At 43.4% G+C, this 24,790-nt stretch overlaps 1 protein-coding gene and 1 pseudogene across 4 annotated transcripts; both read right to left on the bottom strand.

Moving 5' to 3' along the window:
• Window positions 1–6: 6 nt before the first annotated feature.
• Window positions 7–9,593, bottom strand: LOC106571305 (putative ribonuclease ZC3H12D). 3 transcript variants are annotated; one of them, XM_082961722.1, is made up of 6 exons: window positions 5,990–9,593; window positions 3,903–4,469; window positions 2,730–2,869; window positions 2,267–2,501; window positions 1,885–1,991; window positions 7–1,341 (listed from the first exon to the last, which is right to left on the bottom strand). In XM_082961722.1, the coding sequence occupies exons 2-6, from the start codon at window positions 4,232–4,234 to the stop codon at window positions 332–334; spliced, it is 1,824 nt and encodes a 607-aa protein (XP_082817848.1). In that variant the 5' UTR covers window positions 4,235–4,469; window positions 5,990–9,593; the 3' UTR covers window positions 7–331. The 3 variants fall into 3 exon arrangements, with proteins under 3 accessions (XP_082817848.1, XP_082817847.1, XP_045551608.1); XM_082961721.1 differs by having other exon boundaries at window positions 3,903–5,951; window positions 5,986–9,593; XM_045695652.2 differs by lacking the exons at window positions 3,903–4,469; window positions 5,990–9,593 and adding an exon at window positions 2,978–3,884.
• A 6,341-nt stretch (window positions 9,594–15,934) lies between these two features.
• Window positions 15,935–20,242, bottom strand: LOC106571337 (peptidyl-prolyl cis-trans isomerase-like 4; annotated as a pseudogene). Its single transcript, XR_014380535.1, has 9 exons — window positions 20,213–20,242; window positions 19,903–19,947; window positions 19,582–19,724; window positions 19,291–19,387; window positions 18,915–19,012; window positions 18,541–18,665; window positions 17,898–18,014; window positions 17,268–17,372; window positions 15,935–17,009 (listed from the first exon to the last, which is right to left on the bottom strand). The product of XR_014380535.1 is annotated as a peptidyl-prolyl cis-trans isomerase-like 4 (transcript).
• Window positions 20,243–24,790: the final 4,548 nt, after the last annotated feature.

Below are 24,790 nucleotides of genomic sequence, written 5' to 3' on the forward strand. Positions count from 1 at the left end.
AGACAATTTTCAAGGACTTATGTTTAATATGGACAACAAACAAATGACAAGGACAGTATTATTCTGCATACCGTACAGGTTAACACCCATTTTGTCAAATAGCTTCCCTCAGTTTGAGGCTACATGTTAAAACAACACATGCTGCTTTGATAATCTTTAAGTCAATGCTAGATTCAAAATGAACTAGCATCATTCAGAAGATGGTAGTGCATTGCACTTGACTTATACATACATAGGAAATTCAGCACAGACTGCTACATTTTCAAGCTTGTCTCTAGTCTGCTGAGGAAGAACTACTGTGTTTAATGCTTACAGAGAAAGGTCTTGCATGTTAGAAGGGAACGTGGCTGGTTCTGAACCTCTGGATCAGAGGAACCAGCTCTGACTTGTTGAGGGTGTGTGGGTATAGACTCATCACATAGTCTACCATGCTGGGGGGGAAGAGGGTGCTGAGCTGGTTCTTCACACTCCTCCTCTGCTCACTATCTGGAGCTTTACCTTCATTGGACCTAGTCATCTCCATTCTCTCACCAGAGAGGCCCTGTCCCAGGCTGTGTTCTGGGAGGCTGTGACTCTGCCTTTGTGGGGGAGGACTCTGAAAGTACTGCTCTGTGAAATGGATGGGGTTACTGTGAACGACATAGGAGCTCTTTCTTAGCTGTGGCTGGAGATGCTGGTGGCCGTACATGCACTGGCTGCACTCACAGCTCTGTGAGTGGTCACAGCCACACTGTAGCAGTCTTTGGGGGGCATAGTGGACTCCCGAGGAAGGCCCACCCAGGCTGAGCCTCTGTGTGTTGCTGCCGTGACTGTGGCTGCTGTAAGTGCTGGAGGGGTAGACGTCCCCACTGCCCTGGCTGCAGCCGGCCACCCCGCTGCTGTATGTGTAAGACACCCCGGGCCCTTTGGTGCTGTTTGTCTGGTCCTGGACATATAGCCTGGACAGGGAGGCCTCCATAGAGCCAAAGGCCTCGTCAGTGTCTGGGCTGGGGCAGAAGTGGTGGCTGGACTTGTGGTGTAGAGCTGGGCTACCTGTTTCTCTCTGGCTGGTGAACTGATCACTTGGCGAAGCTCTGTGGGAATGGGAATGTTCATTTTTTCTAAGGTGAGGTGGTGTGGAAGGATATCTGTGTAGATGATTAGTAGTGTGGTCTGGCTCATAAAGGGATGTGTAGATATGGGCCTCCTGGCCGAGGCCTGAGGGGATAAATGACCACTCCCTGTCTGTCTGAGCGGCAGGTTTGCTCTTGGCTCTAAGCTCATCTGCTACAGACAGCTGCGATTGGTTGGAGCGCTCTGGGTGGTAGAACTTGCACTTCACTCCATAAGTACACTTCTTCCCTGGAAAGAAACATATAAGGAATATTTATGGGCTTTCAAAAACATGGCTCACATATGTAACTCTGTAACTCTTTAAAGAGACTGTCAACTAGGATGTGTGTCTGTCTCAGTGCACTCACTGTAAAGACCTCTTCCCCCCTTCTTTAGTACTGTAAACACACTTAGCAAAGCAAACAAAATATGTCTAGTCTCCAGCCTGTTTTTGTTCCACTAGGTACACGGCAGAGTGCTCTGAGGGTCTGTTGTACTCTGACAGGAATAATCCCAGGCCTGCCGTTAGCTCTATTATCCTGGGTGTTGATAATACGGTATTTTGTTTGTGAGTGGCGCTGTGCTGTAGCCTTGGAGTGGTGCTGCTCTCTCATTGCCAACAGCCGACTGACACGCAGCCAAATGAAATCACAACTGATCCAACTACTAGTCACAAACTACAAATCAAATCCTGCTCAGCTGGCTCACATTGGATGAGTTACAGTCAAAACCCCCAGGTGAATGAGGTAGGAAACTGAAAATAAAAGTGTGTATTGTAAAATATCTACCAACCATACGGGCAACGCTCCTTCTTGTTTTCTGGGGTCCACTGCTTTATTCTCAGAAAGTTGTCAATTGTCGGGCCATTCCTTCCCAGAGGATCATCAGGAGGCATGAACCTTGAATATAAAGTCATTTGAATATGATGTAAACATGAACCTTGAATATAAATTCATATGAGTATGATTTAAACATGATGCCCAAAACTCCTGAAGTCATGTCTTCATTACAGATGTATTACAAGTATACAAGCAGGAGGGATTTTGTAGGTGGTGGAACAGTTGATATACCGTCTCTCATATGCCAACCCCAAATGAAAATGGTTTATATCCTCCTTATAGGCCCTTCATCAGGTTCCCTCTTAGATGCTGTAAGTCTTAGTGTTGGGACTTACTTGTCATTGGCGAAGCTGTACATCAACAGCCTTTCCTCTATAAACGTCTTCCACTCTGGCTTCTCTATCTGCAGATCTCTGTAGTTGTCATTGGACACAACGATGCCATCGGACTCGTAGGCCAGTTTGATGATGTAGCGGTCGTCGTAACACACCACTCTCTTCCCGTTGACGCAGCGTGACGGGGTGTACACCAGGATCTTTCTCTTCTCCAGCTCATGGAGGATTGGCTGATCTGCAGGGTCACGTGACGAGAGGTTAGAGTTCCATAGACTTGATTGATTGTATCATATCAATCATTAAAAAGACAAGAAAGAAGTGCACAGCCTACAGGGTGTAAACAACAATTCTCAGTTATAAAAGGCCATCAATACTGTATGGTGTAGGAGCTGAGTGTGTTGGTGACCTGTGGCTCCACAGTGCCATCTAGCCCTGGTCAGATAGTATAACAGGTGTGTCCTACCTGTCATGGGGGCCTCAGGACGGGGTTGCTCCTTTCTCCACAGAGGCACGAACACTGTGATGTCACGGATACCTCTCTCCAAAAACCACCTGACTGCCAGCAACAGCCCCCGGCACGAAAAGACTTGCTTGTTGCCATGGCTGCAAAGACAGGAGCCACAGTAGAACATTAGCTTCCCTTTTTCAGTTCTAAAACGACTGCCACGTCTCTTCTTCCTTTTCAGGAAGCCAGCTAGCTGTGTGACTCACCTACTCCAATTCATGTGAACTCTTTTGCATAGCCCCAGCAAAGAGACTGTTGTGTGTCCTTTAATCCCAGAAAACAGGTCTAAAGTGAAAACGATCTCCCCAAATGACCAAAAACTGGAATAACAGAAAGTCTTGGAGAAGATACAAAGTTACAAAAGTGTAACATTATGTCAGATGTGAGCTGCAGCATCCTAATAGTGGTGCGATGTCTCCAGCAATACTTTAGACAGGCCTAAGACCTATGGTGCTATAAGGCCTCCCAGTCCCTGACTGACAGCAGATCACAGGGAGTGGATCATTTGCCTATACAGACAGCTCTATATATAGTGTGGGGTTTCCCTGCACTCAACCATCAGGAAGTGGTAGGCAACTTTGCATAACAGGCCACCAAAGATAAGACATTGTTGCCTTATAAAGCCACTGGGGCAGGGCACCGAACCCAACAACAATAGCACAGGTTATAGAAAATACACAATGATTAGTAGAAAGATGTACTTTGCTTAGAAAGTTTAGGGAGTGTTCTGGGACAGAGACCTTTAGGAACAAGGAAACTCAGGACTTGAGTAATCAAAAGGCTGCTTTGTAAGCAAACTGTAAATGAGATTTAAGCCAAAGTTAATTTGAGCAAGAGGAGTGAGTTTGCCTGAGAAGTAGAATCCTTTAAAGGTCACCCCCCCCCCCCCCCCCCAGCTTTAGTTTGAGAGTGTCATCACCTGTTGATGTATTTGTAGCATGTGTTTTTCACTATTGTTATAACATATCTGACAATACAGGTGCTATGGGTGACAAGATAAATCGCTATGTGGTGTTATGTTTTCATTAGTACATACATTAGCTTAATTAGTGCCAGCATTTCAATTTATACTCTGTCTTTATCTATTTAATGCTAAAATTCCTATAGTCCAAAATGAAGTAGTACTCTCACCTCATGGCCACATTGCTTCCATCAATTACCACCGGTCTGAATACCAAAGTGGGATCCCTGTCTGTAGCTGAGCTGGGCCGTAGTGACTGGCTGGGCTGGGGAGAGCTGCAGCCTCGAGGGACCAGCTGTGGGCTGGAATGGGCTGAGCGGCTGGCTGGTATGGATGGGGTGGGGGTGGTTGTTGTAGTGGTGATTTGGCAGGTCTTGATCAGCTCCTCCAGTATTTCGTTGGTCTGGGCGTCATGACGCAGGCTCTCTAGCACTCGTACAATGTCACTATGGGAGTAGCCCAGCTTGAGGAAGCGCTCCACTTTTCCATGCTGCTGGTCCATGCCGCTGGTCCTCAGCTCAGTGTGGCACACTCTGCCTCAGGTCCGTCAATGTCTAGTAGTAGTGTCCTTCCAGGCTTCTGTCAGGACTCTGTCTGTTGGGGAATCCTCCTCGTCTCCCTTTTCTATCACTTCATCACAGTTTCCACAACAACAGCATCAGTTTTGGAAGATGTGACAGGTGCAGGAAGGCCGGGGGGGGGGGGGGGGGGGGGGTGAGGTGAGGCAACCTCTGACTCTGTAAACACATGAAGAAGCATGGTGGAGGTCACGGGGCTTTCAGACACTTTCAATGTGGTTAGGTGCACACTGCGCAGGGATAGAATCGGCTGCTCGCGCCGCCACAGTCTCATGACTGCACGCAGACGCTCACGTCATACTGGTCTAGAAAGCCCCTATAGGCTCAGGTGAACTTAAATAAAGTGTTTGATACAGCTGGCGTCCGTTGTCATAACAAATATAGACCACTGGAATTCATGAGGATATTCCTTACTTTGAACCAAAACAGAAATGTTTTATGATATTTGTTTCGCAAATACTTTACACCAGTCCAGTCAGACACATCCTCCATTTAGTGGTCTGGAAAAACCCAATAATTATTTTACAAAGTGATTACTAATGACTGAGTATAAAAGGTAGAAAAGTGACATGCTGTGCATACCTTCACCACACCCTTTACCTTCTATTCTGGGTAGGCCTATGGAATGTTGACTTTATATCTAAGAATAGCAATATATTTAGAAAGTGTTATTTTTCACCAATCATGGACTATCATGGTGACAGTGAACAAGCACACATTGAAACTCCTCATCTCTACTTTAACATGCAGTGTTACATGCGCGCGCGCACACACACACACCACACACACACACACACACACACGTGTATGCCCCATCATATGTTCCTTAAGACCACCCTTTCATCCTGAATGCATTCAAATTGGAAAGGCACTTGTGTTTTCAAGATCAAATCTAATTTTATTTGTCACACGCGCCGAATACAACAGGTGACAACCTTAGACAGAGTAGACCCAATCAAACCCAAGTTTGATAAGAGACGTGTTTAATGTTTATTGATGCATCATAAAAGCCTCTTGGAATAAGGAAGAAAATGTCAGGCTAAGACAAACATTGCTCAGTTTACAAGTAAACTCTAATGGAGAAGCATACCATGCCAGTTAATGCACAACTATATAGGGGTGATAATTCCAAGATAAATATGGGTTACGATACCCCACACCCCCACTCATTTGCACGTGACAAAAGTGAGATTAGGGTTGTTGATCTTATACCTCTGAATAGTTTGAACAATCTACTTCTAACCACATCCTCTCTCACCGCTGCATCTCAAACCAGAACACTCTTTCTGCACCACTTCTACAAGACTAGACACAGTCCTGAATGCCAAGTATGAGGCTTCCCACGCCTGTCTTACAATGATCACACACTTCATGTCTCACTGAACACTTGCTGCTAACTGTGTGGTAGTTGAAATGAACACTTGCAAAACTCTCAAGCACACAACATGAAGACAATCCCAGTGAACTATCAAAGAAACCAAAACTACCTAAATAAGTGATATCAGCTCTAAGAAGTTACAAACATTTACATACAGTAAACCCTTGTAGCGGAACAAGATTTGGATATTAGGTGGATTGTGTGCTAATTCTGCTCTCACTCTCTCTCTCTCTCTCTCTCTCTCTCTCTCTCTCTCTCTCTCTCTCTCTCTCTCTCTCTCTCTCTCTCTCTCTCTACTTACAGTTCCAGTGAGTGGCAGTTAGAAGGAGCATCAATCAGCCTGCTTGTCTGGTGGAGAACCTGTTGATGTGTGTGAGAGAGCGTCAATCTCATGGAGAGACAGAACCTGTGTGTACTCTTATTAGTCATATGAGGAAGTCTCCAGAGACTTTGCTCAGACCAATGCCAGCAAGGAAGCAAAAGACAAATGCAATAATTTCACTTCCTCATCTGAGCCCAATACAGAGTATGGGTCAGAATGCAGCTTGTTATAGGTAAGCCCTTAGAGTTCTTCCCTTCTTTCTCTGATCTTCCTGGTGTGGCATTACAAAACAGTGGGAACTGCCTGAGACTTGATACTGTACCTACCCAGTTACCCGGCACTGCTTTGTACTGTTACATATTGTTCAGTAGTAGGTGAAGTTCTATTATGTATTAGATTGATATCATAAAAGCAGAAGTTTAGTAACCCCAACATACACCACAGGTGGCACCTTAATTGGGGAGGACGGGCTCGTGGTAATGGCTGGAGCAGAATAGGTGGAATGATATCAAATTCCATTTACTCTGTTCCAGCCATTATTATGAGCAGTCCTCCCCTCAGCAGCCTCCACTGACATACACACACATCATTTTGACATCTGAAACAAGAAGAATAGCTTTCAGGAACAGTGAAATATAAATCAATTTGCATAACATGTCATGGTGGTATGTCTGTCAAAATAAAGTCTTTAGTTGAAAATCTAGAGCTTGTCTTTCTTGTGATACAGCACACACAGAGGCGAGTACTATTACGTATTTCCCTCTGGAATGCTAGACACCATTTCCTCCTGCAATGAACTCACCTGCTCTCTGAGTCGTGGCTGCAGCTCAACTGACAGATGAGATTGACAACAGCCAGACCCATAAACCCTCCCCATGAGAGTCAAGATGCTCTTAAATGAAATGTTTTGGCCATACAGGTTTAGAATCAAGGACATTATACTTATTCAGTACACATAAATATGCAAAAACACCCAGGCTACATATTTGCATGAAATTTAAAACGTATGACAAATATTGAATACATGTATTTGGACAATATAGTATCATGTTACAAAGGAGTTGGGTGAACAACAGATGGTCACCCAAGCTACAGTTAAAATATTTTGCATGCATACATACATACATACAACACAGCATAATGCTCAATGTAGAGTAAACCTTATCCGGCTGATTAAAATTGCGTTGTGACACTATACAATAGGTTAGTTACCTCTCAATGTAGATGCTTGAGGTACTTAATGACAAAACAAGACATTTGATGATTGATATATTTACAGAATATTTTCATGAATATGTTTAAAAAAAGAAAATCATTTCTGGTTGGGGTGGGGCATCCTCGTAGGCCATGCATGACAGTGGTTTCCTCAGGAACAGTTTCCACATACAGCAGTTAAACTGGTAGAGATTCCTAAGAAAGTGTCTTACACATCCTTATCTACCTGCATGTACTGAGAATAACTGGATAAGTTGTGTCTGTAATGTATTTCTCGTTATGTGTCGGACCTCAGTTATACTATCTGTTGCCATCGGCTTTGGCTAATGGGGATCCTAATAAATCTAATCTAAATCAAATAAGTGGAGGGTTCATTTTACAGAGCAAGTAGATTTGATTTATTTTGATGGATATGCTATAAAGTGAATGAATGACTGCTTTTTAGTGCAGTTTCAAGTGTTTGGTCTTTACAAAGATAAAGGTTTAGTACATTATCTAAACATAGGTTTCTGCCTCACAGGTTGATTACTGGTCTATTCTCTTGGTGTACTTTCAATCAGGTACTGTAAATACACAGTGAGTGAGTAAGATCCACACCATTGGAGAAAGAAAGAAAAACACATTTGTGCTTTCAGTTCCTTTAAAGCTATGGTTTTTCTTCCACACGTTGGTGAAATGGAGAAGGAACACAGCAGGTAATCATGACGTGTGACACCAGACAACAGGTTTCAACATGATCATCACATGACTCATTTGGGCGGCCTGAGCACGTTGAGCTGTAGGCGTGTGCAAGAGAAATTGAACCTTTATTTAACCAGGGAAGTCAGTTAAGAACAAATTGTTATTTACAATGACGACCTACAAAAAAAGGCAAAAGGCCTCCTGCAGGGACAGGGGTTGGGATAAAAAAATAAAAATAAAAAAAATAAAAAAAATATATAGGACAAAACCCACATCACGACAAGAGAGAAACCACAACACTACATAAAGAGAGACCTAAGACAACAACATAGCATGGCAGCAACACATGACAACACAGCATGGTAGCAACACCACATGACAACAACATGGTAGAAACACAACATGGTAGCAGCACAAAACATGGTAGCAGCACAAAACATGGTACAAACATTATTGGGCACAGACAACACCACAAAGGCAAGTATAGAGTGCAGTGATGTGTCCTATAAGGAGAATTGGTGACAAATCTGATGGCCGAATGGTAAAGAACATCTAGCCGCTCGAGAGCACCCTTACCTGCCAATCTATAAATTACGTCTCTGTAATCTAGTATGGGTAGGATGGTCATGTGAATCAGGGTTAGTTTGGCAGCTGGGGTGAAAGAGGAGCAATTACGATAGAGGAAAGCAAGTCTAGATTTAACTTTAGCCTGCAGCTTTGATATGTGCTGAGAGAAGGACAGTGTACCATCTAGCCATACTCCCAAGTACTTGTATGAGGTGACTACCTCAAGCTCTAAACCCTCAGTGGTAGTAATCACACCGGTGGGGAGAGGGGCATTGTTCTTACCAAACCACATTACCTTTGTTTTGGAGGTGTTCGGAGTACTGTTAAGGGCAGAGAAAGCTTGTTGGACACTAAGAAAGCTTTGTTGTAGAGCATTTAACCCAAATCTTGGGAGGGGCCAGCTGAGTATAAGACTATCAACACTTTTGATAAACAGGGCAAAATAGAAATTGGCCTATAAGAGTTAGGATCAGCTTGATCTCCCCCTTTAAATAAAGGACGCACTGTGGTTGTGACTATCCTCAAGACATGAGGCAATCAAATATCACTTGACAGTTGTGGAGGCAAAGCAAATGAGAGCTCTCTATTCCTCCTACTCACCCACTGGCTCTACTTCTCAGGAGGACCCGCCCTCGCCACTTTCACTGAGCTGTTTGATATTTATCTGATAACAGGGGAAATAAGTGAGAGGGTGGAACCTTTAAAAAGAACCTAATACGTTTCCTGGAACTGACAAACACTTTATATCACAGTAGATAAACACTAGAAAAAACATCAGACGCCAAATCACCAAATTCATGCACAGCCATGCACATAAGAAACAATAGATATCAGGCCATTTATTCTACAACGAATTGTCTTGTATAACAAAGTAGAAAGGAACAACGTGAAAGTGGGTGAAGTTTTTCTAACATTTGAGCAGATTTGTATTGTTGACCGAATAAGTTATTGTCTAGCCTTATCTTTAACTAATTTTCAAAAGGCTTAACTGCACAAATACATTCCTAGCTCTTACAACTGACCCACTCACTGCATGGGCACACACTGGTTGAATTAACGTTCCTTCAAAGTATTGTGATGTGGAATCAACGTTGAAAATGCAATGTATCAACCAGTACTGTCTTTCATTTACATTCTACATTTAAGTCATTTAGCAGACGCTCTTATCCAGAGCGACTTACAAAATGGTGCATTCACCTTATGATATCCAGTGGAACAACCACTTTACAATAGTGCATCTAAATCTTTTAAGGGGGGGGGGGGGGGTTAGAAGGATTACTTTATCCTATCCTAGGTATTCCTTAAAGAGGTGGGGTTTCAGGTGTCTCCGGAAGGTGGTGATTGACTCCGCTGTCCTGGCGTCGTGAGGGAGCTTGTTCCACCATTGGGGTGCCAGAGCAGCGAACAGTTTTGACTGGGCTGAGCGGGAACTGTGCTTCCTCAGAGGTAGGGGGGCCAGCAGGCCAGTGGTGGATGAACGCAGTGCCCTTGTTTGGGTGTAGGGCCTGATCAGAGCCTGAAGGTATGGAGGTGCCGTTCCCTTCACAGCTCCGTAGGCAATCACCATGGTCTTGTAGCGGATGCGAGCTTCAACTGGAAGCCAGTGGAGAGAGCGGAGGAGCGGGGTGACGTGAGAGAACTTGGGAAGGTTGAACACCAGACGGGCTGCGGCGTTCTGGATGAGTTGTAGGGGTTTAATGGCACAGGCAGGGAGCCCAGCCAACAGCGAGTTGCAGTAATCCAGACGGGAGATGACAAGTGCCTGGATTAGGACCTGCGCCGCTTCCTGTGTGAGGCAGGGTCGTACTCTGCGAATGTTGTAGAGCATGAACCTACAGGATCGGGTCACCGCCTTGATGTTAGTGGAGAACGACAGGGTGTTGTCCAGGATCACGCCAAGGTTCTTAGCACTCTGGGAGGAGGACACAAGGGAGTTGTCAACCGTGATGGCGAGATCATGGAACGGGCAGTCCTTCCCCGGGAGGAAGAGCAGCTCCGTCTTGCCGAGGTTCAGCTTGAGCTGGTGATCCGTCATCCACACTGATATGTCTGACAGACATGTAGAGATGCGATTCGCCGCCTGGTTATCAGAAGGGGGAAAGGAGAAGATTAATTGTGTGTCGTCTGCATAGAAATGATAGGAGAGACCATGTGAGGATATGACAGAGCCAAGTGACTTGGTGTATAGCGAGAATAGGAGAGGGCCTAGAACAGAGCCCTGGGTGACACCAGTGGTGAGAGCGCATGGTGCGGAGACAGATTCTCGCCACGCCACCTGGTAGGATCGACCTGTCAGGTAGGACGCAATCCAAGCGTGGGCCGCGCCGGAGATGCCCAACTCGGAGAGGGTGGAGAGGAGGATCTGATGGTTCACAGTATCAAAGGCAGCAGATAGGTCTAGAAGGATGAGAGCAGAGGAGAGAGAGTTAGCTTTAGCAGTGCGGAGAGCCTCCGTGACACAGAGAAGAGCAGTCTCAGTTGAATGCCCAGTCTTGAAACCTGACTGATTAGGATCAAGAAGGTCATTCTGAGAGAGATAGCAGGAGAGCTGGCCAAGGACGGCACGTTCAAGAGTTTTGGAGAGAAAAGAAAGAAGGGATACTGGTCTGTAGTTGTTGACATCGGAGGGATCGAGTGTAGGTTTTTTCAGAAGGGGTGCAACTCTCGCTCTCTTGAAGACGGAAGGGACGTAGCCAGCGGTCAAGGATGAGTTGATGAGCGAGGTGAGGAAGGGGAGAAGGTCTCCGGAAATGGTCTGGAGAAGAGAGGAGGGGATAGGGTCAAGTGGGCAGGTTGTTGGGCGGCCGGCCGTCACAAGACGCGAGATTTCATCTGGAGAGAGAGGGGAGAAAGAGGTCAAAGCACAGGGTAGGGCAGTGTGAGCAGGACCAGCGGTGTCGTTTGACTTAGCAAACGAGGATCGGATATCGTCAACCTTCTTTTCAAAATGGTTGACGAAGTCATCCGCAGAGAGGGAGGAGGGGGGGGGGGAGGGGGAGGAGGATTCAGGAGGGAGGAGAAGGTAGCAAAGAGCTTCCTAGGGTTAGAGGCAGATGCTTGGAATTTAGAGTGGTAGAAAGTGGCTTTAGCAGCAGAGACAGAAGAGGAGAATGTAGAGAGGAGTGAGTGAAAGGATGCCAGGTCCGCAGGGAGGCGAGTTTTCCTCCATTTCCGCTCGGCTGCCCGGAGCCTTGTTCTGTGAGCTCGTAGTGAGTCGTCGAGCCACGGAGCAGGAGGGGAGGACCGAGCCGGCCTGGAGGATAGGGGACAGAGAAAATCAAAGGATGCAGAAAGGGAGGAGAGGAGGGTTGAGGAGGCAGAATCAGGAGATAGGTTGGAGAAGGTTTGAGCAGAGGGAAGAGATGATAGGATGGAAGAGGAGAGAGTAGCGGGAGAGAGAGAGCGAAGGTTGGGACGGCGCAATACCATCCGAGTAGGGGCAGAGTGAGAAGTGTTGGATGAGAGCAAGAGGGAAAAGGATACAAGGTAGTGGTCGGAGATTTGGAGGGGAGTTGCAATGAGATTAGTGGAAGAACAGCATCTAGTAAAGATGAGGTCAAGCGTATTGCCTGCCTTGTGAGTAGGGGGGGAAGGTGAGAGGGTGAGGTCAAAAGAGGAGAGGAGTGGAAAGAAGGAGGCAGAGAGGAATGAGTCAAAGGTAGACGTGGGGAGGTTAAAGTCACCCAGAACTGTGAGAGGTGAGCCATCCTCAGGAAAGGAACTTATCAAGGCGTAAAGCTCATTGATGAACTCTCCAAGGGAACCTGGAGGGCGATAAATGATAAGGATGTTAAGCTTGAAAGGGCTGGTAACTGTGACAGCATGGAATTCAAATGAGGAGATAGACAGATGGGTCAGGGGAGAAAGAGAGAATGTCCACTTGGGAGAGATGAGGATTCCAGTGCCACCACCCCGCTGGCTCGATGCTCTAGGGGTATGCGAGAACACGTGGGCAGACGAAGAGAGAGCAGTAGGAGTAGCAGTGTTATCTGTGGTAATCCATGTTTCCGTCAGCGCCAGGAAGTCTAGGGACTGGAGGGTAGCATAGGCTGAGATGAACTCAGCCTTGTTGGCTGCAGACCGGCAGTTCCAGAGGCTGCCGGAGACCTGGAACTCCACGTGGGTCGTGCGCGCTGGGACCACCAGGTTAGAGTGGCAGCGGCCACGCGGTGTGAAGCGTTTGTATGGCCTGTGCAGAGAGGAGAGAACAGGGATAGACAGACACATAGTTGACAAGCTACAGAAGTGTTGTTTCTTGTATTATTGTCTCCTGTGTCTTTAGAGAACTGTTTCACTTTGATATCCTTTTTCTTCTGTCCTGATTTTCTCTTTCTTTTCTTCTGTTAACTAGATATTCTTTGTTGTTCTTCGTTAGCTAGCTAGCTTCTTCCAAAAGAGTCCCTAGCAACTGCTTAGCAACTGGTAAACAATTCAGCTTGCTAAGATAACTACAATTTTATGAAAAATAGTTATCTTCTTTGTTTGTTGCTTGTTTTTTCTCCTATTCAGTCTTGCAGTTTTCTTTTGCTTTTTTCCGATGTACTTCAATCTAAAAACCATGTAAATTTCAATATTTGTAGGAGCTCATTTTTCAGCTGCTGCTGCTCAAATTGGAGTTCCGGAACGAACAGTGCATTCGGAAAGTATTCAGACCCCTTGACTTTTTCCAGATTGTTACGTTACAGCCTTATTCTAAAATTGATAAAAACATGTTTTTTTTCTCATCAATCTACAAGCAATACCGCATACTGACAAAGTAAACAGGTTTTTTGAAGTTTTTCAAATGTATTAAAAATAAAAACAGAAATACCTTACACATATATAAGTATTCAGACCCTTTGCATCCTGTTTCCATTGATCATCCTTGAGATGTTTCTACAACTTGATTAGAGTCCACCTGTTGTAACTTCAATTGATTGGACATTATTTGGAAAGGCACACACCTGTCTATATTAGGTCCCACAGTTGACAGTGCATGTCAAAGCAAAAACCAAGCCATGAGGTCGAAGGAATTGTCCGTAGAGCTCCGAGACAGGGTTGTCGAGGCACAGATCTGGGGAAGGGTACCAAAACATTTCTGCAGCATTGGAGGTCCCCAAGAACACAGTGGCATCCATCATTCTTAAATGGAAGAAGTTTGGAACCACCAAGACTCTTCCTAGAGATAGCCACCTGGTCAAACTGAGCAATCGGGGGAGAATCTCTGGTCTGATGAAACCAAGATTGAACTATTTCGCATGACTGCCAAGCGTCACGTCTCGAGGAAACATGGCACCATCCCTACGGTGAAGCATGGTGGTGGCAGCATCATGCGGTGGTGATGTTTTTCACCGGCAGGGACTGGTAGACTAGTCAGGATCGAGGGAAAGATGAATGGAGCAAAGTACAAAGAGATTCTTGATAAAAACCTGTTCCAGAGCGCTCAGGACCTCAGACTGGGGCAAAGGTTCACCTTCCAACAGGACAACGACCCTAAGCACACAGCCAAGACAATGCAGGGGTGGCTTCGGGACAAGTCTCTGAATGTCCTTGAGTGGCCCAGCCAGAGCCTGGACTTGAACCTGATCGATCATCTCTGGAGAGACCTGAAAATAGCTGTGTTGCGATGCTCTCCATCCAACCTGACAGAGCTTGAGAAGGGGAGAAACTCCCCAAATTCAGGTGTGCGTAGCTTGTAGCATCATACCCAAGAAGACTCGAGGCTGTAATCGCTGCCAAATGTGCTTCAACAAAGTACTGAGTAAAGGTTCTGAATACTTATGTAAATGGAATTTCAGTGTTTATTTTAAATAGGCAAACATTTAAAAAATCTGTCATTATGGGGTACGTGTGTAGATTGATGACGGGGGGAAGTATTTAATCCCGTTTTTAAATAAAGCTGTAATATAACAATCTGGAAAAAGTCAAGGGGTCTAAATACTTTCAGAATGCACTGTATATTAGGGACATGTGGTAGCTAACTAGCTTGTTAAGTGTTTACAAACAAATTAGTAAATGTGCTCAAAAGCTAAACAGCTACCTAGCTAGTTGATTGCTGAGGCTAGACAAAAAGGACTAGTTTTGAAAGTTGGCTCATCTTATCTTTTTGAACATTCAAAGCAACTGGGGAACATCCATGGCAGGCATTGTTGTCACCTTAGTTTACTACTTAACTTCTGAGTGATAGGAATCATGAGCACCACCACCAATCAGCCTAAACCACTGTGCACACACCCGTCATTACTATGACAACTAGCGTAGCCATGTTAGCAAATGACTGCTGTCTGAACAAACACAAATCTGAGTTGATCACTTGTAACAAAACTGTATTGAGCATTACGGTCTGCAGTGTGAACAAGGCTTTAGCACATAGATGTAGGCATCTGGATGGTAGACTTGTTCTCACTGAAGTGCATTACCCCTCATGTACCAGTAGGAGGCAATGTTCTGGCAGGAACTGTTGGACTGTAGCTTCACATTTTATTTCAATATATCTCTTTATTTAGGTTGTTGGCATGACATTAAAATAATGACGTTGATTCAAACATACCATTTTACTATTAAAATATGTCCAAATAAAATATGCCTAATCAAATATGAAATTCAACAATTTCAACCACCCAATATAGTATGAAAAATATTCATGTTTCTACGTGGAACGCAATTTCAATGTATACATAGTTCTGTTGATTATGTTGGAATTAGATTGACTGACTTAAATACATTGATGTAACAACCTGTTAGTCAAGCTAAGTTTTACCCTAATTTCAGTGTTTACAACGCTGGTTGAAATGAGATTGAAAACAGTAGTTTGATTACTTTTTTTTAAAATCCTATTTATTTTCCACATATGCTTCCACGTCACAATACGTTGACAAATTACGTTGAAACAACGTTGATTCAACCAGCGTGTGCCCAGTGGGGAGACATTTGTACACCCGGCTGTCTCTAGAGCAAAATGGATGACTATGACTGTCAAAGAACTGTACACTTCCCTTGGTCCCAAGTCCTTCCTAATTCTGGTCAATGATGGGAATCAGCTTCTGACCGTGGGATCCTACAACTGTCTGCTCATGATTTACATTTCTACAGGGCCATTATATTCACTCCTTTTGTCAAGTGCAATTTGCTCTCACTCAGGTACTGTGGGCAGTTGGGGAAGTCTGACAGTGGTTAGATATGGGGGTGGAAAACAAAACTTGCATACCTCTGTCTATCTGCAGTCTTTTTACAACTTGAACCACGCAAAAACCTCACCGGCTTCCCTCCAACAACAGTCTGGTTCCACCACCACCCCACCCCCACACTCAATACAAGTTAAAAACAACCCATTTTGGGAAGCTTCAAAATGGCATCTCATTCTGAGAAACAACCAAATGTGAAATGATTCCAAATGTCAACAGACCAAATATGGTGAATGTTGACTTGGGTCTCTCGTGCTTTAATTCAGGGAACTCAGAGGGGGCTAGAAGTGGTGGCCCACAGCATTGGACAAGGAGAGGCCCTGTGGAAAACTCAACGACTGTTCGCTAGCTGCACACACTAACCCTCACTGTGCTATTCTTCTATGACTGCCAAGGCTGAAAACATTATTCTGAACACTGTCAGGACTGTATCGAATTACATATAGCCTAGCTCTCTTTTGGTTTTCCCCTCACATCCCAATATACTTCAGCACAGGATTCAGGTTGGGCTAACTGATACCCTCTCTGACAGTACTGCCAATATACACAGACCCAAAACATTTAAAACTGTCGCCAAAAGAGGATCCCTCATTTATAAATGTAGCCCACACAACTTTCAGCTAGCATAGCTTCCTCCCACTTGTTTTCTCAGCGAGGTGGAAGGTGAGATATCATGCTATTTCAGTGATATCACACTGGCCGACCTCGTGGAGAGGGTTACACAGGGAATTCCCTCTGCAGTGCACTCACTCAGACAGACAACTCATGTTTTCCATGCCCACTTAATTTATTTACTCTACAAAATCTGTAAGAAACTACAGTAAAAGGTCAAAGAGAAACATGGAAAAAAAACGATTCACCCGCCCTTTGATGAACAGAGAAAGAGAGGTGGGGTAGGTCAAACCAAAAAACAAATATACTTATACAACCTTACTAACTGCCGAGGTTTTAGTCATGATGAGTCCCTGGTTCTGCTCTCCCAGACATGGGTGGTGGTGGTAGGGTAGTATGGGCCACAGAGGCAGGTATTTGGGAGGACCAATTCCACTTCAATTCAGTCAATTCTTGAAAAGAACTGACATTTATTTTTATAGAGGATTTTCCAATTCCATAATTGATGGAAGTTGAAATGGAACGGACCTCAATCCCATTCCTCTCCCTCTGTCATCATCGGTGTCTGCTCCTCTCCTTGTCTTTAGACTTCTTGGGTGAGTGACTACGGCTACTCTCCCTGTGGCCCTTGTCAAGGCCCTCCGGGCGGTGCTTTTCATGGGACTTACTGTGCTTATGGTGGCCGTCGCCGTCGTCTCTTTCCCTGGAGTGAGAATGCTGCCGGTCTGTCTTTTCCTCCCGCGGGGTTCCTCCCTGTCCCACTGTAGGTATAACATGGGAGAGAAAGAGGTTTGAGAAAGGTTAGAGAAAAATCTTTGGAGTTGCAGTAACACAGCCAAGTCAAACTCTGCGGAATGACTGTATAGCTGGAGTGACAACTGTTGAAATAATAGGCCAAACCCAAATCACATGAGCCATGCTTACTCATATATTCTTACTCTAATGCTCTGACTGAACATTATTGTGAAACAAAGGACATTTTTCACAAACAATGAGTTGGGGAGACATTTTCAGTCAACCTTGGATTTCTTGGACTTCCCGGTGTCCTCATTGTCTGAGTGATTGTGCTTCTTGTCTTTGTGTTTCTTCTCAGCATGTCCTCTAAAAGCAGGTCGTACTTGGAGCTTTTGGGAACATTAAGTAAAACGTGAGGAAGTAAAGCGAGTAATTCTTTAAAAGGTTTGCCAAGACAACATTTCAAAGAGAAACTCTTTCTTCCAGAGAAATGTAACTTCCTCCAACAGAAACGTCTTCACAATAGTCGACCTCTCTAACCTGATTACTATGTGAAATGGTGCACAGTGGAGTTATTTTACACAGTTCTAACCCCCATCTTTCACTTCATATGAATAGCAAATATAAAAACATTTAGGGATACTCTGGCTTGGGTTTGACTTTATCCTTAAGAGCTCATTTGTATCCCATGTCTTTTTCATAGGCCTTGAAGTCATCTTTCGTATACTTCTCACCTAGAAAACCCCAAAAAGACCTTGTTAAGTTCTCTACTTAGAAGAGAAGGTAAATGGCACATCCTTTAGCTAAAGTGCCTGATTAAGGCTTAAAGTCTCTGAAAGTATTTATCATGGAATTACTGAAAAACCCAAAATATTAAAAAGAAGTTAATGAGTTATGTTTTAATAAGTGATTACCTTTGCCTTTCCATTTCATCTTTGAGACAGACTGAGACAGTCCACATGTATGCGTCGGTCATCTATGAGCACGTTGTCCATCTTGAAGAAAGCCTTTTCACAGGGGTCAACTGAGCCCTTATGTGTATAGTCAATAAGGAAACAACCTATCAATTCAGTAAACAAAACCCTTTCAAGTGAATTAATGTGTACTCTCTCAATTTTGACTAACTGGTGCCCTCTATTTGTATTCTGCATAACTGCACTTAAACGATTCCAAAATTAATCTATTTTTAGCTTAGTCTTGATTTGGACTTGTGAATCTGAGTGGATCATTGTTCAACGTTTAAAGAGGGCTAAAATTACTTTATGCTAACTCATGGTACATATAGAAATCAAGTGAAAACCAAACAAATACACATATTTTCAAACTCAATGAAAGCATAGCACAGAGACTCTCCTGACTTCAAGTCTCTGATGATCTCACAGCTGTACCGAAATAAGAACATGTTAATATAGGATAATACACCAATATTCTACCAAGTCTCTGTTCAATTTTAATATTGAAAATGGTTAGGACTAGGTCTATTTCTAATTAAATATGTATCGTAGTGTCATGGAAGCCAGTATGTTGAAATAGACAGGGTGAAGGGGTCTATCTTACCATTTTATAAGTCCGAAGCGAGAGAAGATGATTTCCAGGTCCTCATCTGTGGTCACAGGGTTCAGCTTCCACACAAACAGAACATTCTCCGGAGGCTTCACTTCCGCATCAGGAAGATCACCCACCTACACAAGCACATATGCACATACACACGGCAACATCTCAAACCACAAAACTCTTATAAAACCACCATATAATCTTTACAACACTAACATGTTTACCAGCTAATTAACTACTGTTGGGTTCTTCAACAGCAATCAGTACACAAAATGGTAATGTGGAGTGTTAAAAAAAATATCCTCTGCCATCACGCCTGAAAGTATATGCATCCTCTACAAGGCTAGGTGGACAGATCCACAAGACCCCCATCTCACCATCTCCAGAAGGATGGCCTGGCCGCCTCCTCCTTCAGCAGCTCATCAGCCTCCTTCCCATCTGTGTCGTCGATCACTTCCTCTGCTCCAATACCACTCTGCACACCAAAGAGGGTTTGACTTTGCAAATCAACAAAAGGTGTACAGTACACAACATCAAAAAATCTAAAGTAACATCACAGTTACTTTTGTTCAGGTACTGAGAAAATCATTCACCTTTCCTTTGATGAACAGAGAAACTATAAATTAAACCTTATGGCTTTTTATGAAAGTAACATTGTTTTCAAATTGTTCAAATTTCATCCACTTTTGCTCTGAAATGGGAGATATGCATTGCTTTGACTTCAAATGGTACCGAAAGTACCCAGTCACTCACATCCAGCTGTTCCTTGGTAGGCTCGGGGGAGCGGTCCGGCACAGGCAGGTCAGCAGGGTCATCGAAAGGGTCTTCCAGGATCACAGTGTGGTTTATCCTGCAATGACACAAAACAAGTATCACACTTCTCTTCTCCTCACTTTATACTGGGATGTCTGAGTAGGTCATTGCATCTACACCTCTGTATGGGAGCTATTCATGAGGGAATTTGAAAGTGTATTCAATTCTATTCTAATTTACCCCTAACATTGCTGCATTTAAATATGGTTCAAGGAAATGAAATCTGCTGACCTGATATCCTGAAAAGGGATGAAGTCCTTATCAATGAAGGTGTCATTGATCTTATCCAAGACACCAAAACCCTCTGACACCTCACCGAACACAGTGCGGCCCCCATCCAGGTAGTCCAGGTTCTCACCAGTGGTGATCAGGAACTGGGGGGGTAAAGAGATTGTTACAGCACAAGTATGCTGACCTGAACATTTCTGAGATTTCAGATGCTTGCTATCTATCCTGCTCGAATCAGTAGGCTAACTTTGTTGTTTTCAAACTGCAGTTAAATGTAACTTTTATTTAACTAGGCAAGTCAGTTAAGAACAAATGATTATTTACAATGACGGCCAAACCCAGACTACGCTGGGCCAATTGTGCGCTGCCCTATGGGACTCCCAATCACGGCAGGTTGTGATACAGCCTGGATTCGAACCATGGACACCATCCCCTTCTTTCTGTGTTTGATCCATGGGTTTTTCTTTGCATCAAAGAAGCGGGCTTGGTCTCCATAGAGTTTACTGAGGGTATAGAAAAGACATCATTACATTTACATTTTAGTCATTTAGCAGACGCTCTTATCCAGAGCGAATTACAGGAGCAATTCGGGTTAAGTGTAGCCTCTTTCAGAATCCAAGAGTGAAATACTTACACACTCGTCTCTAACACGTAGTCTCAGCATTGCCGAACAGTCCCATTACAAGTCAGAATGTGGTTCTAACTTTTTCCGCAGATTTTTTCCCCTATATCGGAAGTAATCTGATATAAAGATCCACAGGGAAATGTTATCAACCCGACCTTCAGTACACTTGTCTGTATATCGGTTTGTATCCGGTTTTATTTTCAATACTGTTGCAATTCGCACATGACAAACCGAACCACAGACCGAACAGCAAACACTCCAGCTGAATATGAGGAAACATGCTTCGGTCAACTGCGTTCGGTTACATTCGGCTATTGTCTACATATTGTGCAATGAGTCTAGAGATTGAAAACACAAGGGACATACCAGCGGCGCTGCAAAAAAGTTGAGTAAACAACACTCGCCTGTAAATACCCTATATCCTGCTCTTACAGCCAAAATCATCAACAGCATGTAAAACTGGTAAAAGTAAGTGTAAATATCATTGTATTCAACGTTCTGGCTTGTAGAGACTATTGCGTACTTTTAAGGGCTACCTCGGTCAGACTGAAAATCACTGGAGTAACCATGGTAAGAGTCTGACGTTTAGGCAAGGTTAAGTGCTTTGCTCAGGGCTGTTAGGGTTGAACTGGCTATTTGTTTGCATGACTTATATAATATACTGGGGAAACTATGCTACAATATTAAGTATATAAACTACGGATAAATCAACTGTTGAAGACAAGAAGAACTACAACCGGCAACAGGAAGTGCGTCACGAGGCTGGGACCAGCCTGCACGCCGACGATAGGAGGAGCAAGTTTAAACCACGCTCCTCTGACAGGCCAGCATTGGGCGGGAACTATCTCTGTCAGAGTATAAAAGAGAGAACAATAGAATGTGACGCCCTCTTTCCTGTCTGCCCTGCAAGGTGTCACAGAGAGACCTTATACGAACGACATATTTACCATACACGTGTTTGCATTAATTCAAGTAAAGCTAAATCAGAAGATACTATGTGCTGACTATTTTGTTCTGATACCAGAAACGAATTGATGCAACTTTAACAAGGCACATCGACACATTTTTCACCTATCAACATTCCTGTAATAAATAAAAAACAGCTGTGCTGATTTTAGACATTGATGCTGATGAAAAGGACTGACCCATAGACAGATTCTCCACCACAGCCAGTCCCAGTTGGATCTCCAGTCTGCACAATAAAGTCTCTCTGGACATTGTGGATGAGGCAGTAGTTGTAGAATTTGATTTTGCATAACTTAAAAAAGGAGATTATCAGCATTATGAGAGCAACACATCACAAGACATTAGGAATTCCCTTGCTAAGAATTTAACTCCAGCAAGGAATTCCATAGCGGTTGATCATGACTCTCAGGTCCATTACAATCACACATAAGAATCATTGGAGAAAAAAGGTGTCTTCTGTATGGGGGAGTTTTGTTAAGAGCCCTGAACATTAACATGCATCACTTGCGATAAGGTTTTGGACACACAACTTTATAGGGTTAGGGTTCCCACACTGCCATATTTCCATGTTACATTGCTTGTTTACGGAAGACAGACGGAAGACAGAGTGGACTACCTGTAGTAATTAGCTATCTGCATCTCTGAACACCTGTGCGTAAACAGAAGATGGACGCCACAAACGTGTTGTCACTGAAAAAATACTGTCAGCTGCAACTGTTAAAACCAATCAAAACAGTGTACAGCAGTGGAGGCTCTTTAGAGGAGGATGGGGAGGATCATCCTCAGTGAATTTCATAAAAATAGTGAAACATTTAAAGTTATCGTTCTCACATTTACACTTAGCAGACACTCATATCCAGAGCAACTTACAGTAGTGAGTGCATACATTTTCTGTACTGGTTGGGAATCGAACCCACAACCTTGGGATTGCAAGCACCGTGCTCTACCAACTGAGCTACACAGGACATTTAGATAAAACTACACAAAATATATTCACATCACCAAATAATTTATTAAAACACACTGTTTTGCAATAAAGGTCTACAGTAGCCTCAACGGCACTCTGTAGGGTAGCACCAAGGTGTAGCCGGAGGACAGCTAGCTTCTGTCCTCCTCTGGGTACATTGACTTCAATACAAAACCTAGGAGGAGGCTCATGGTTCTCATCCCATTTTAGTCATTTAGCAGACGCTCTTATCCAGAGCGACTTACAGTAGTGAATGCATACATTTCATACATTTTTTTCTCCGTACTTGTCCCCCGTGGGAATCGAACCCACAACCCTGGCGTTGCAAGCACCATGCTCTACCAACTGAGCCACCACGGGATCCCCTTCCATAGACTTACACAGTAATTATGACAACTTCCGGAGGACATCCTCCAACCAATCAGAGCTCTTACAGCATGAACTGACATGTTGTCCACCCAATCAAAAGATCAGAGAATGAATCTAGTACTGAAAGAATAAGCTACTGCTAACTAGCACTGCAATGCATAACGTGGTGAGTAATGTTAGTTGACTCAGTGAGTCAACTAACATTACTCACCAAGTTGAACAGTTTTGAACTAATTAATTAATAAAAAATGGAGTAGGGAGAGAGAGAGCTAACTATATATATTTTTATAATTTCTTTTACTTTCACTTAAATTACTTAGCAAATGCAGCTAGCTAGTTTAGCCTACTCAAACAGAGTTAGCTAGCTGGCTATCCAACACTGGAACGCTTACCGAGGTAAATATAGTTTCAGGTTGGATATTCACTGGATATTCGCCTGTAGTTTTCCTTACTTCCACCAACAGCAGTTAGGGACCGTCAACATATTGACAAATCACATTTTTCAAATTTCAATAGCTCTTTAACCATTACTCCTAAAACATTCAGAACTGGTTGTAGCTAACCCGATGGCATAGACATACATTGCACACACTTTCTTTTTGTCGATTTACATCTCACACTATTTTAAAATATTTATTTACATTTTTGAATTTCATATGACCTACTGACTTCAAACATGTTTCAGAATGTACACTCAGTGGGCCTACACATTGCACACCCTTTAGTTTGTCCATTTTCATCTCACTTTTTTTTTTACATTAAATTTGTGAACTTTCAAATTGCAATAGCTCCTTGGTCATGTGACCTACTGACTTCTAACAAGGTTCAGAATGTCCACTGACTACCCTTATATAGTAGTCACTATAGTTATTCCACTGTACTGGATCTAATACATATTAGCATTTTACATACATTCATAAGTGTAATAACTTTTTATGACATACTGTGAAAAACTCTCTCGGCTGCTGGCTCTGTCACTTTCAGACATGCGCAGAGCAGACTGAAAGGGGAAGGGGAGATCTTGACTTGAACCACAGGGGTTCTCTGTAAAGAGAGAGTAATCCAAAAGGCACAGACACACCCCTTGACTTTCAATTGGCACCCTTGACCTGTATGTATTCTCTCCTGATTGGTCTCCGTGGTGTTTAGTCAATGGGAACTCCGTTGCCGGCCCCATCATAAAGTTTTTACACAGTCTGGCAGTCCGACTAAAGTGCCAGAGGTATGAGGAGAGACTTCCTCCTTTGTATTTATGGTAACAAATATTTCCTAACACTTTGGATCCTATTCTTGACACAACGCATCAATGCAAAAAAAATAAAAAAAGACTAATTACTGTCCATGAGCAACCTCAACCTTGTGGGTCTGTGGGTGTTTGGCCAATAAAGTGCCAACTCAATTTTACCACTGACTAGTCTCTCATGCCCCTATGAACGGGGACACAAGGCAATAGTTTTTTATTCTAAACCAGCCCTTTTTTACTGGAGTACACTAACCCCTAACTGGGGCTCTTTTCTTGACACATAGTAGCAGTTTACCAAATAAGAAGTCAAGAAGATCAAAAAGTAGATTGTTGTAAGGGTGTATTACATCCTGTGCTGGCCCCATTGTCATATCCATTCTGGATTCTGAGTGGTAAAATCATAACTGAAAAATGCCTCTATGTATGTGTTTACTGTATGTGGGAATGTTTTATGTCCGTCCTACATGTAGTGTTGGTACATAGAATATTCCTCAACTGCATATATCATAAATTGCTATTGCAAATAGAAGTATTATGTTCAACAACTGACATTTTCAGATATTATTTTGACAAACACACTAACACACTTTAGTGCTTACAATTCATTCTCGATTGTCATAGACTTAGACTGGGCACTGTCATCTGTGATCTTTGTGATATGACTTTCTTTAAGCACGTACTGATGAAACTGTCACTTAATATTTTTTTACTAAAGCCTACAAACGCTCTACATTTATTCACTCTGTGATAGGGTTGGATCCTATATGCTACTTCTATTATTATCCTGTAAATGGTTCAGTGCCTATAATTTAGGCTGTGTGTAGAATGGGGTATAAAGGAAATTACCTCTACTAGATTATAGAGATAAGGAAATCAGCATACAGTTTTGGCCTGTGTATTTATTTGCCTATAACTAATCAGAATTCCATTATGTTTACATAAAAAATAGAATACTTCAAAATGAGAAGATCCTGCCATGGAAAAGACAACTGAGGAGCTATTGAAATTCGAATGTAAACAAGTTCGTACTTTGTTTACGCTC

This window comes from Salmo salar, chromosome 15 (assembly GCF_965601325.2).
Source record: "Salmo salar chromosome 15, fSalSal1, whole genome shotgun sequence".
NCBI classification, from domain to species: domain Eukaryota; kingdom Metazoa; phylum Chordata; class Actinopteri; order Salmoniformes; family Salmonidae; genus Salmo; species Salmo salar.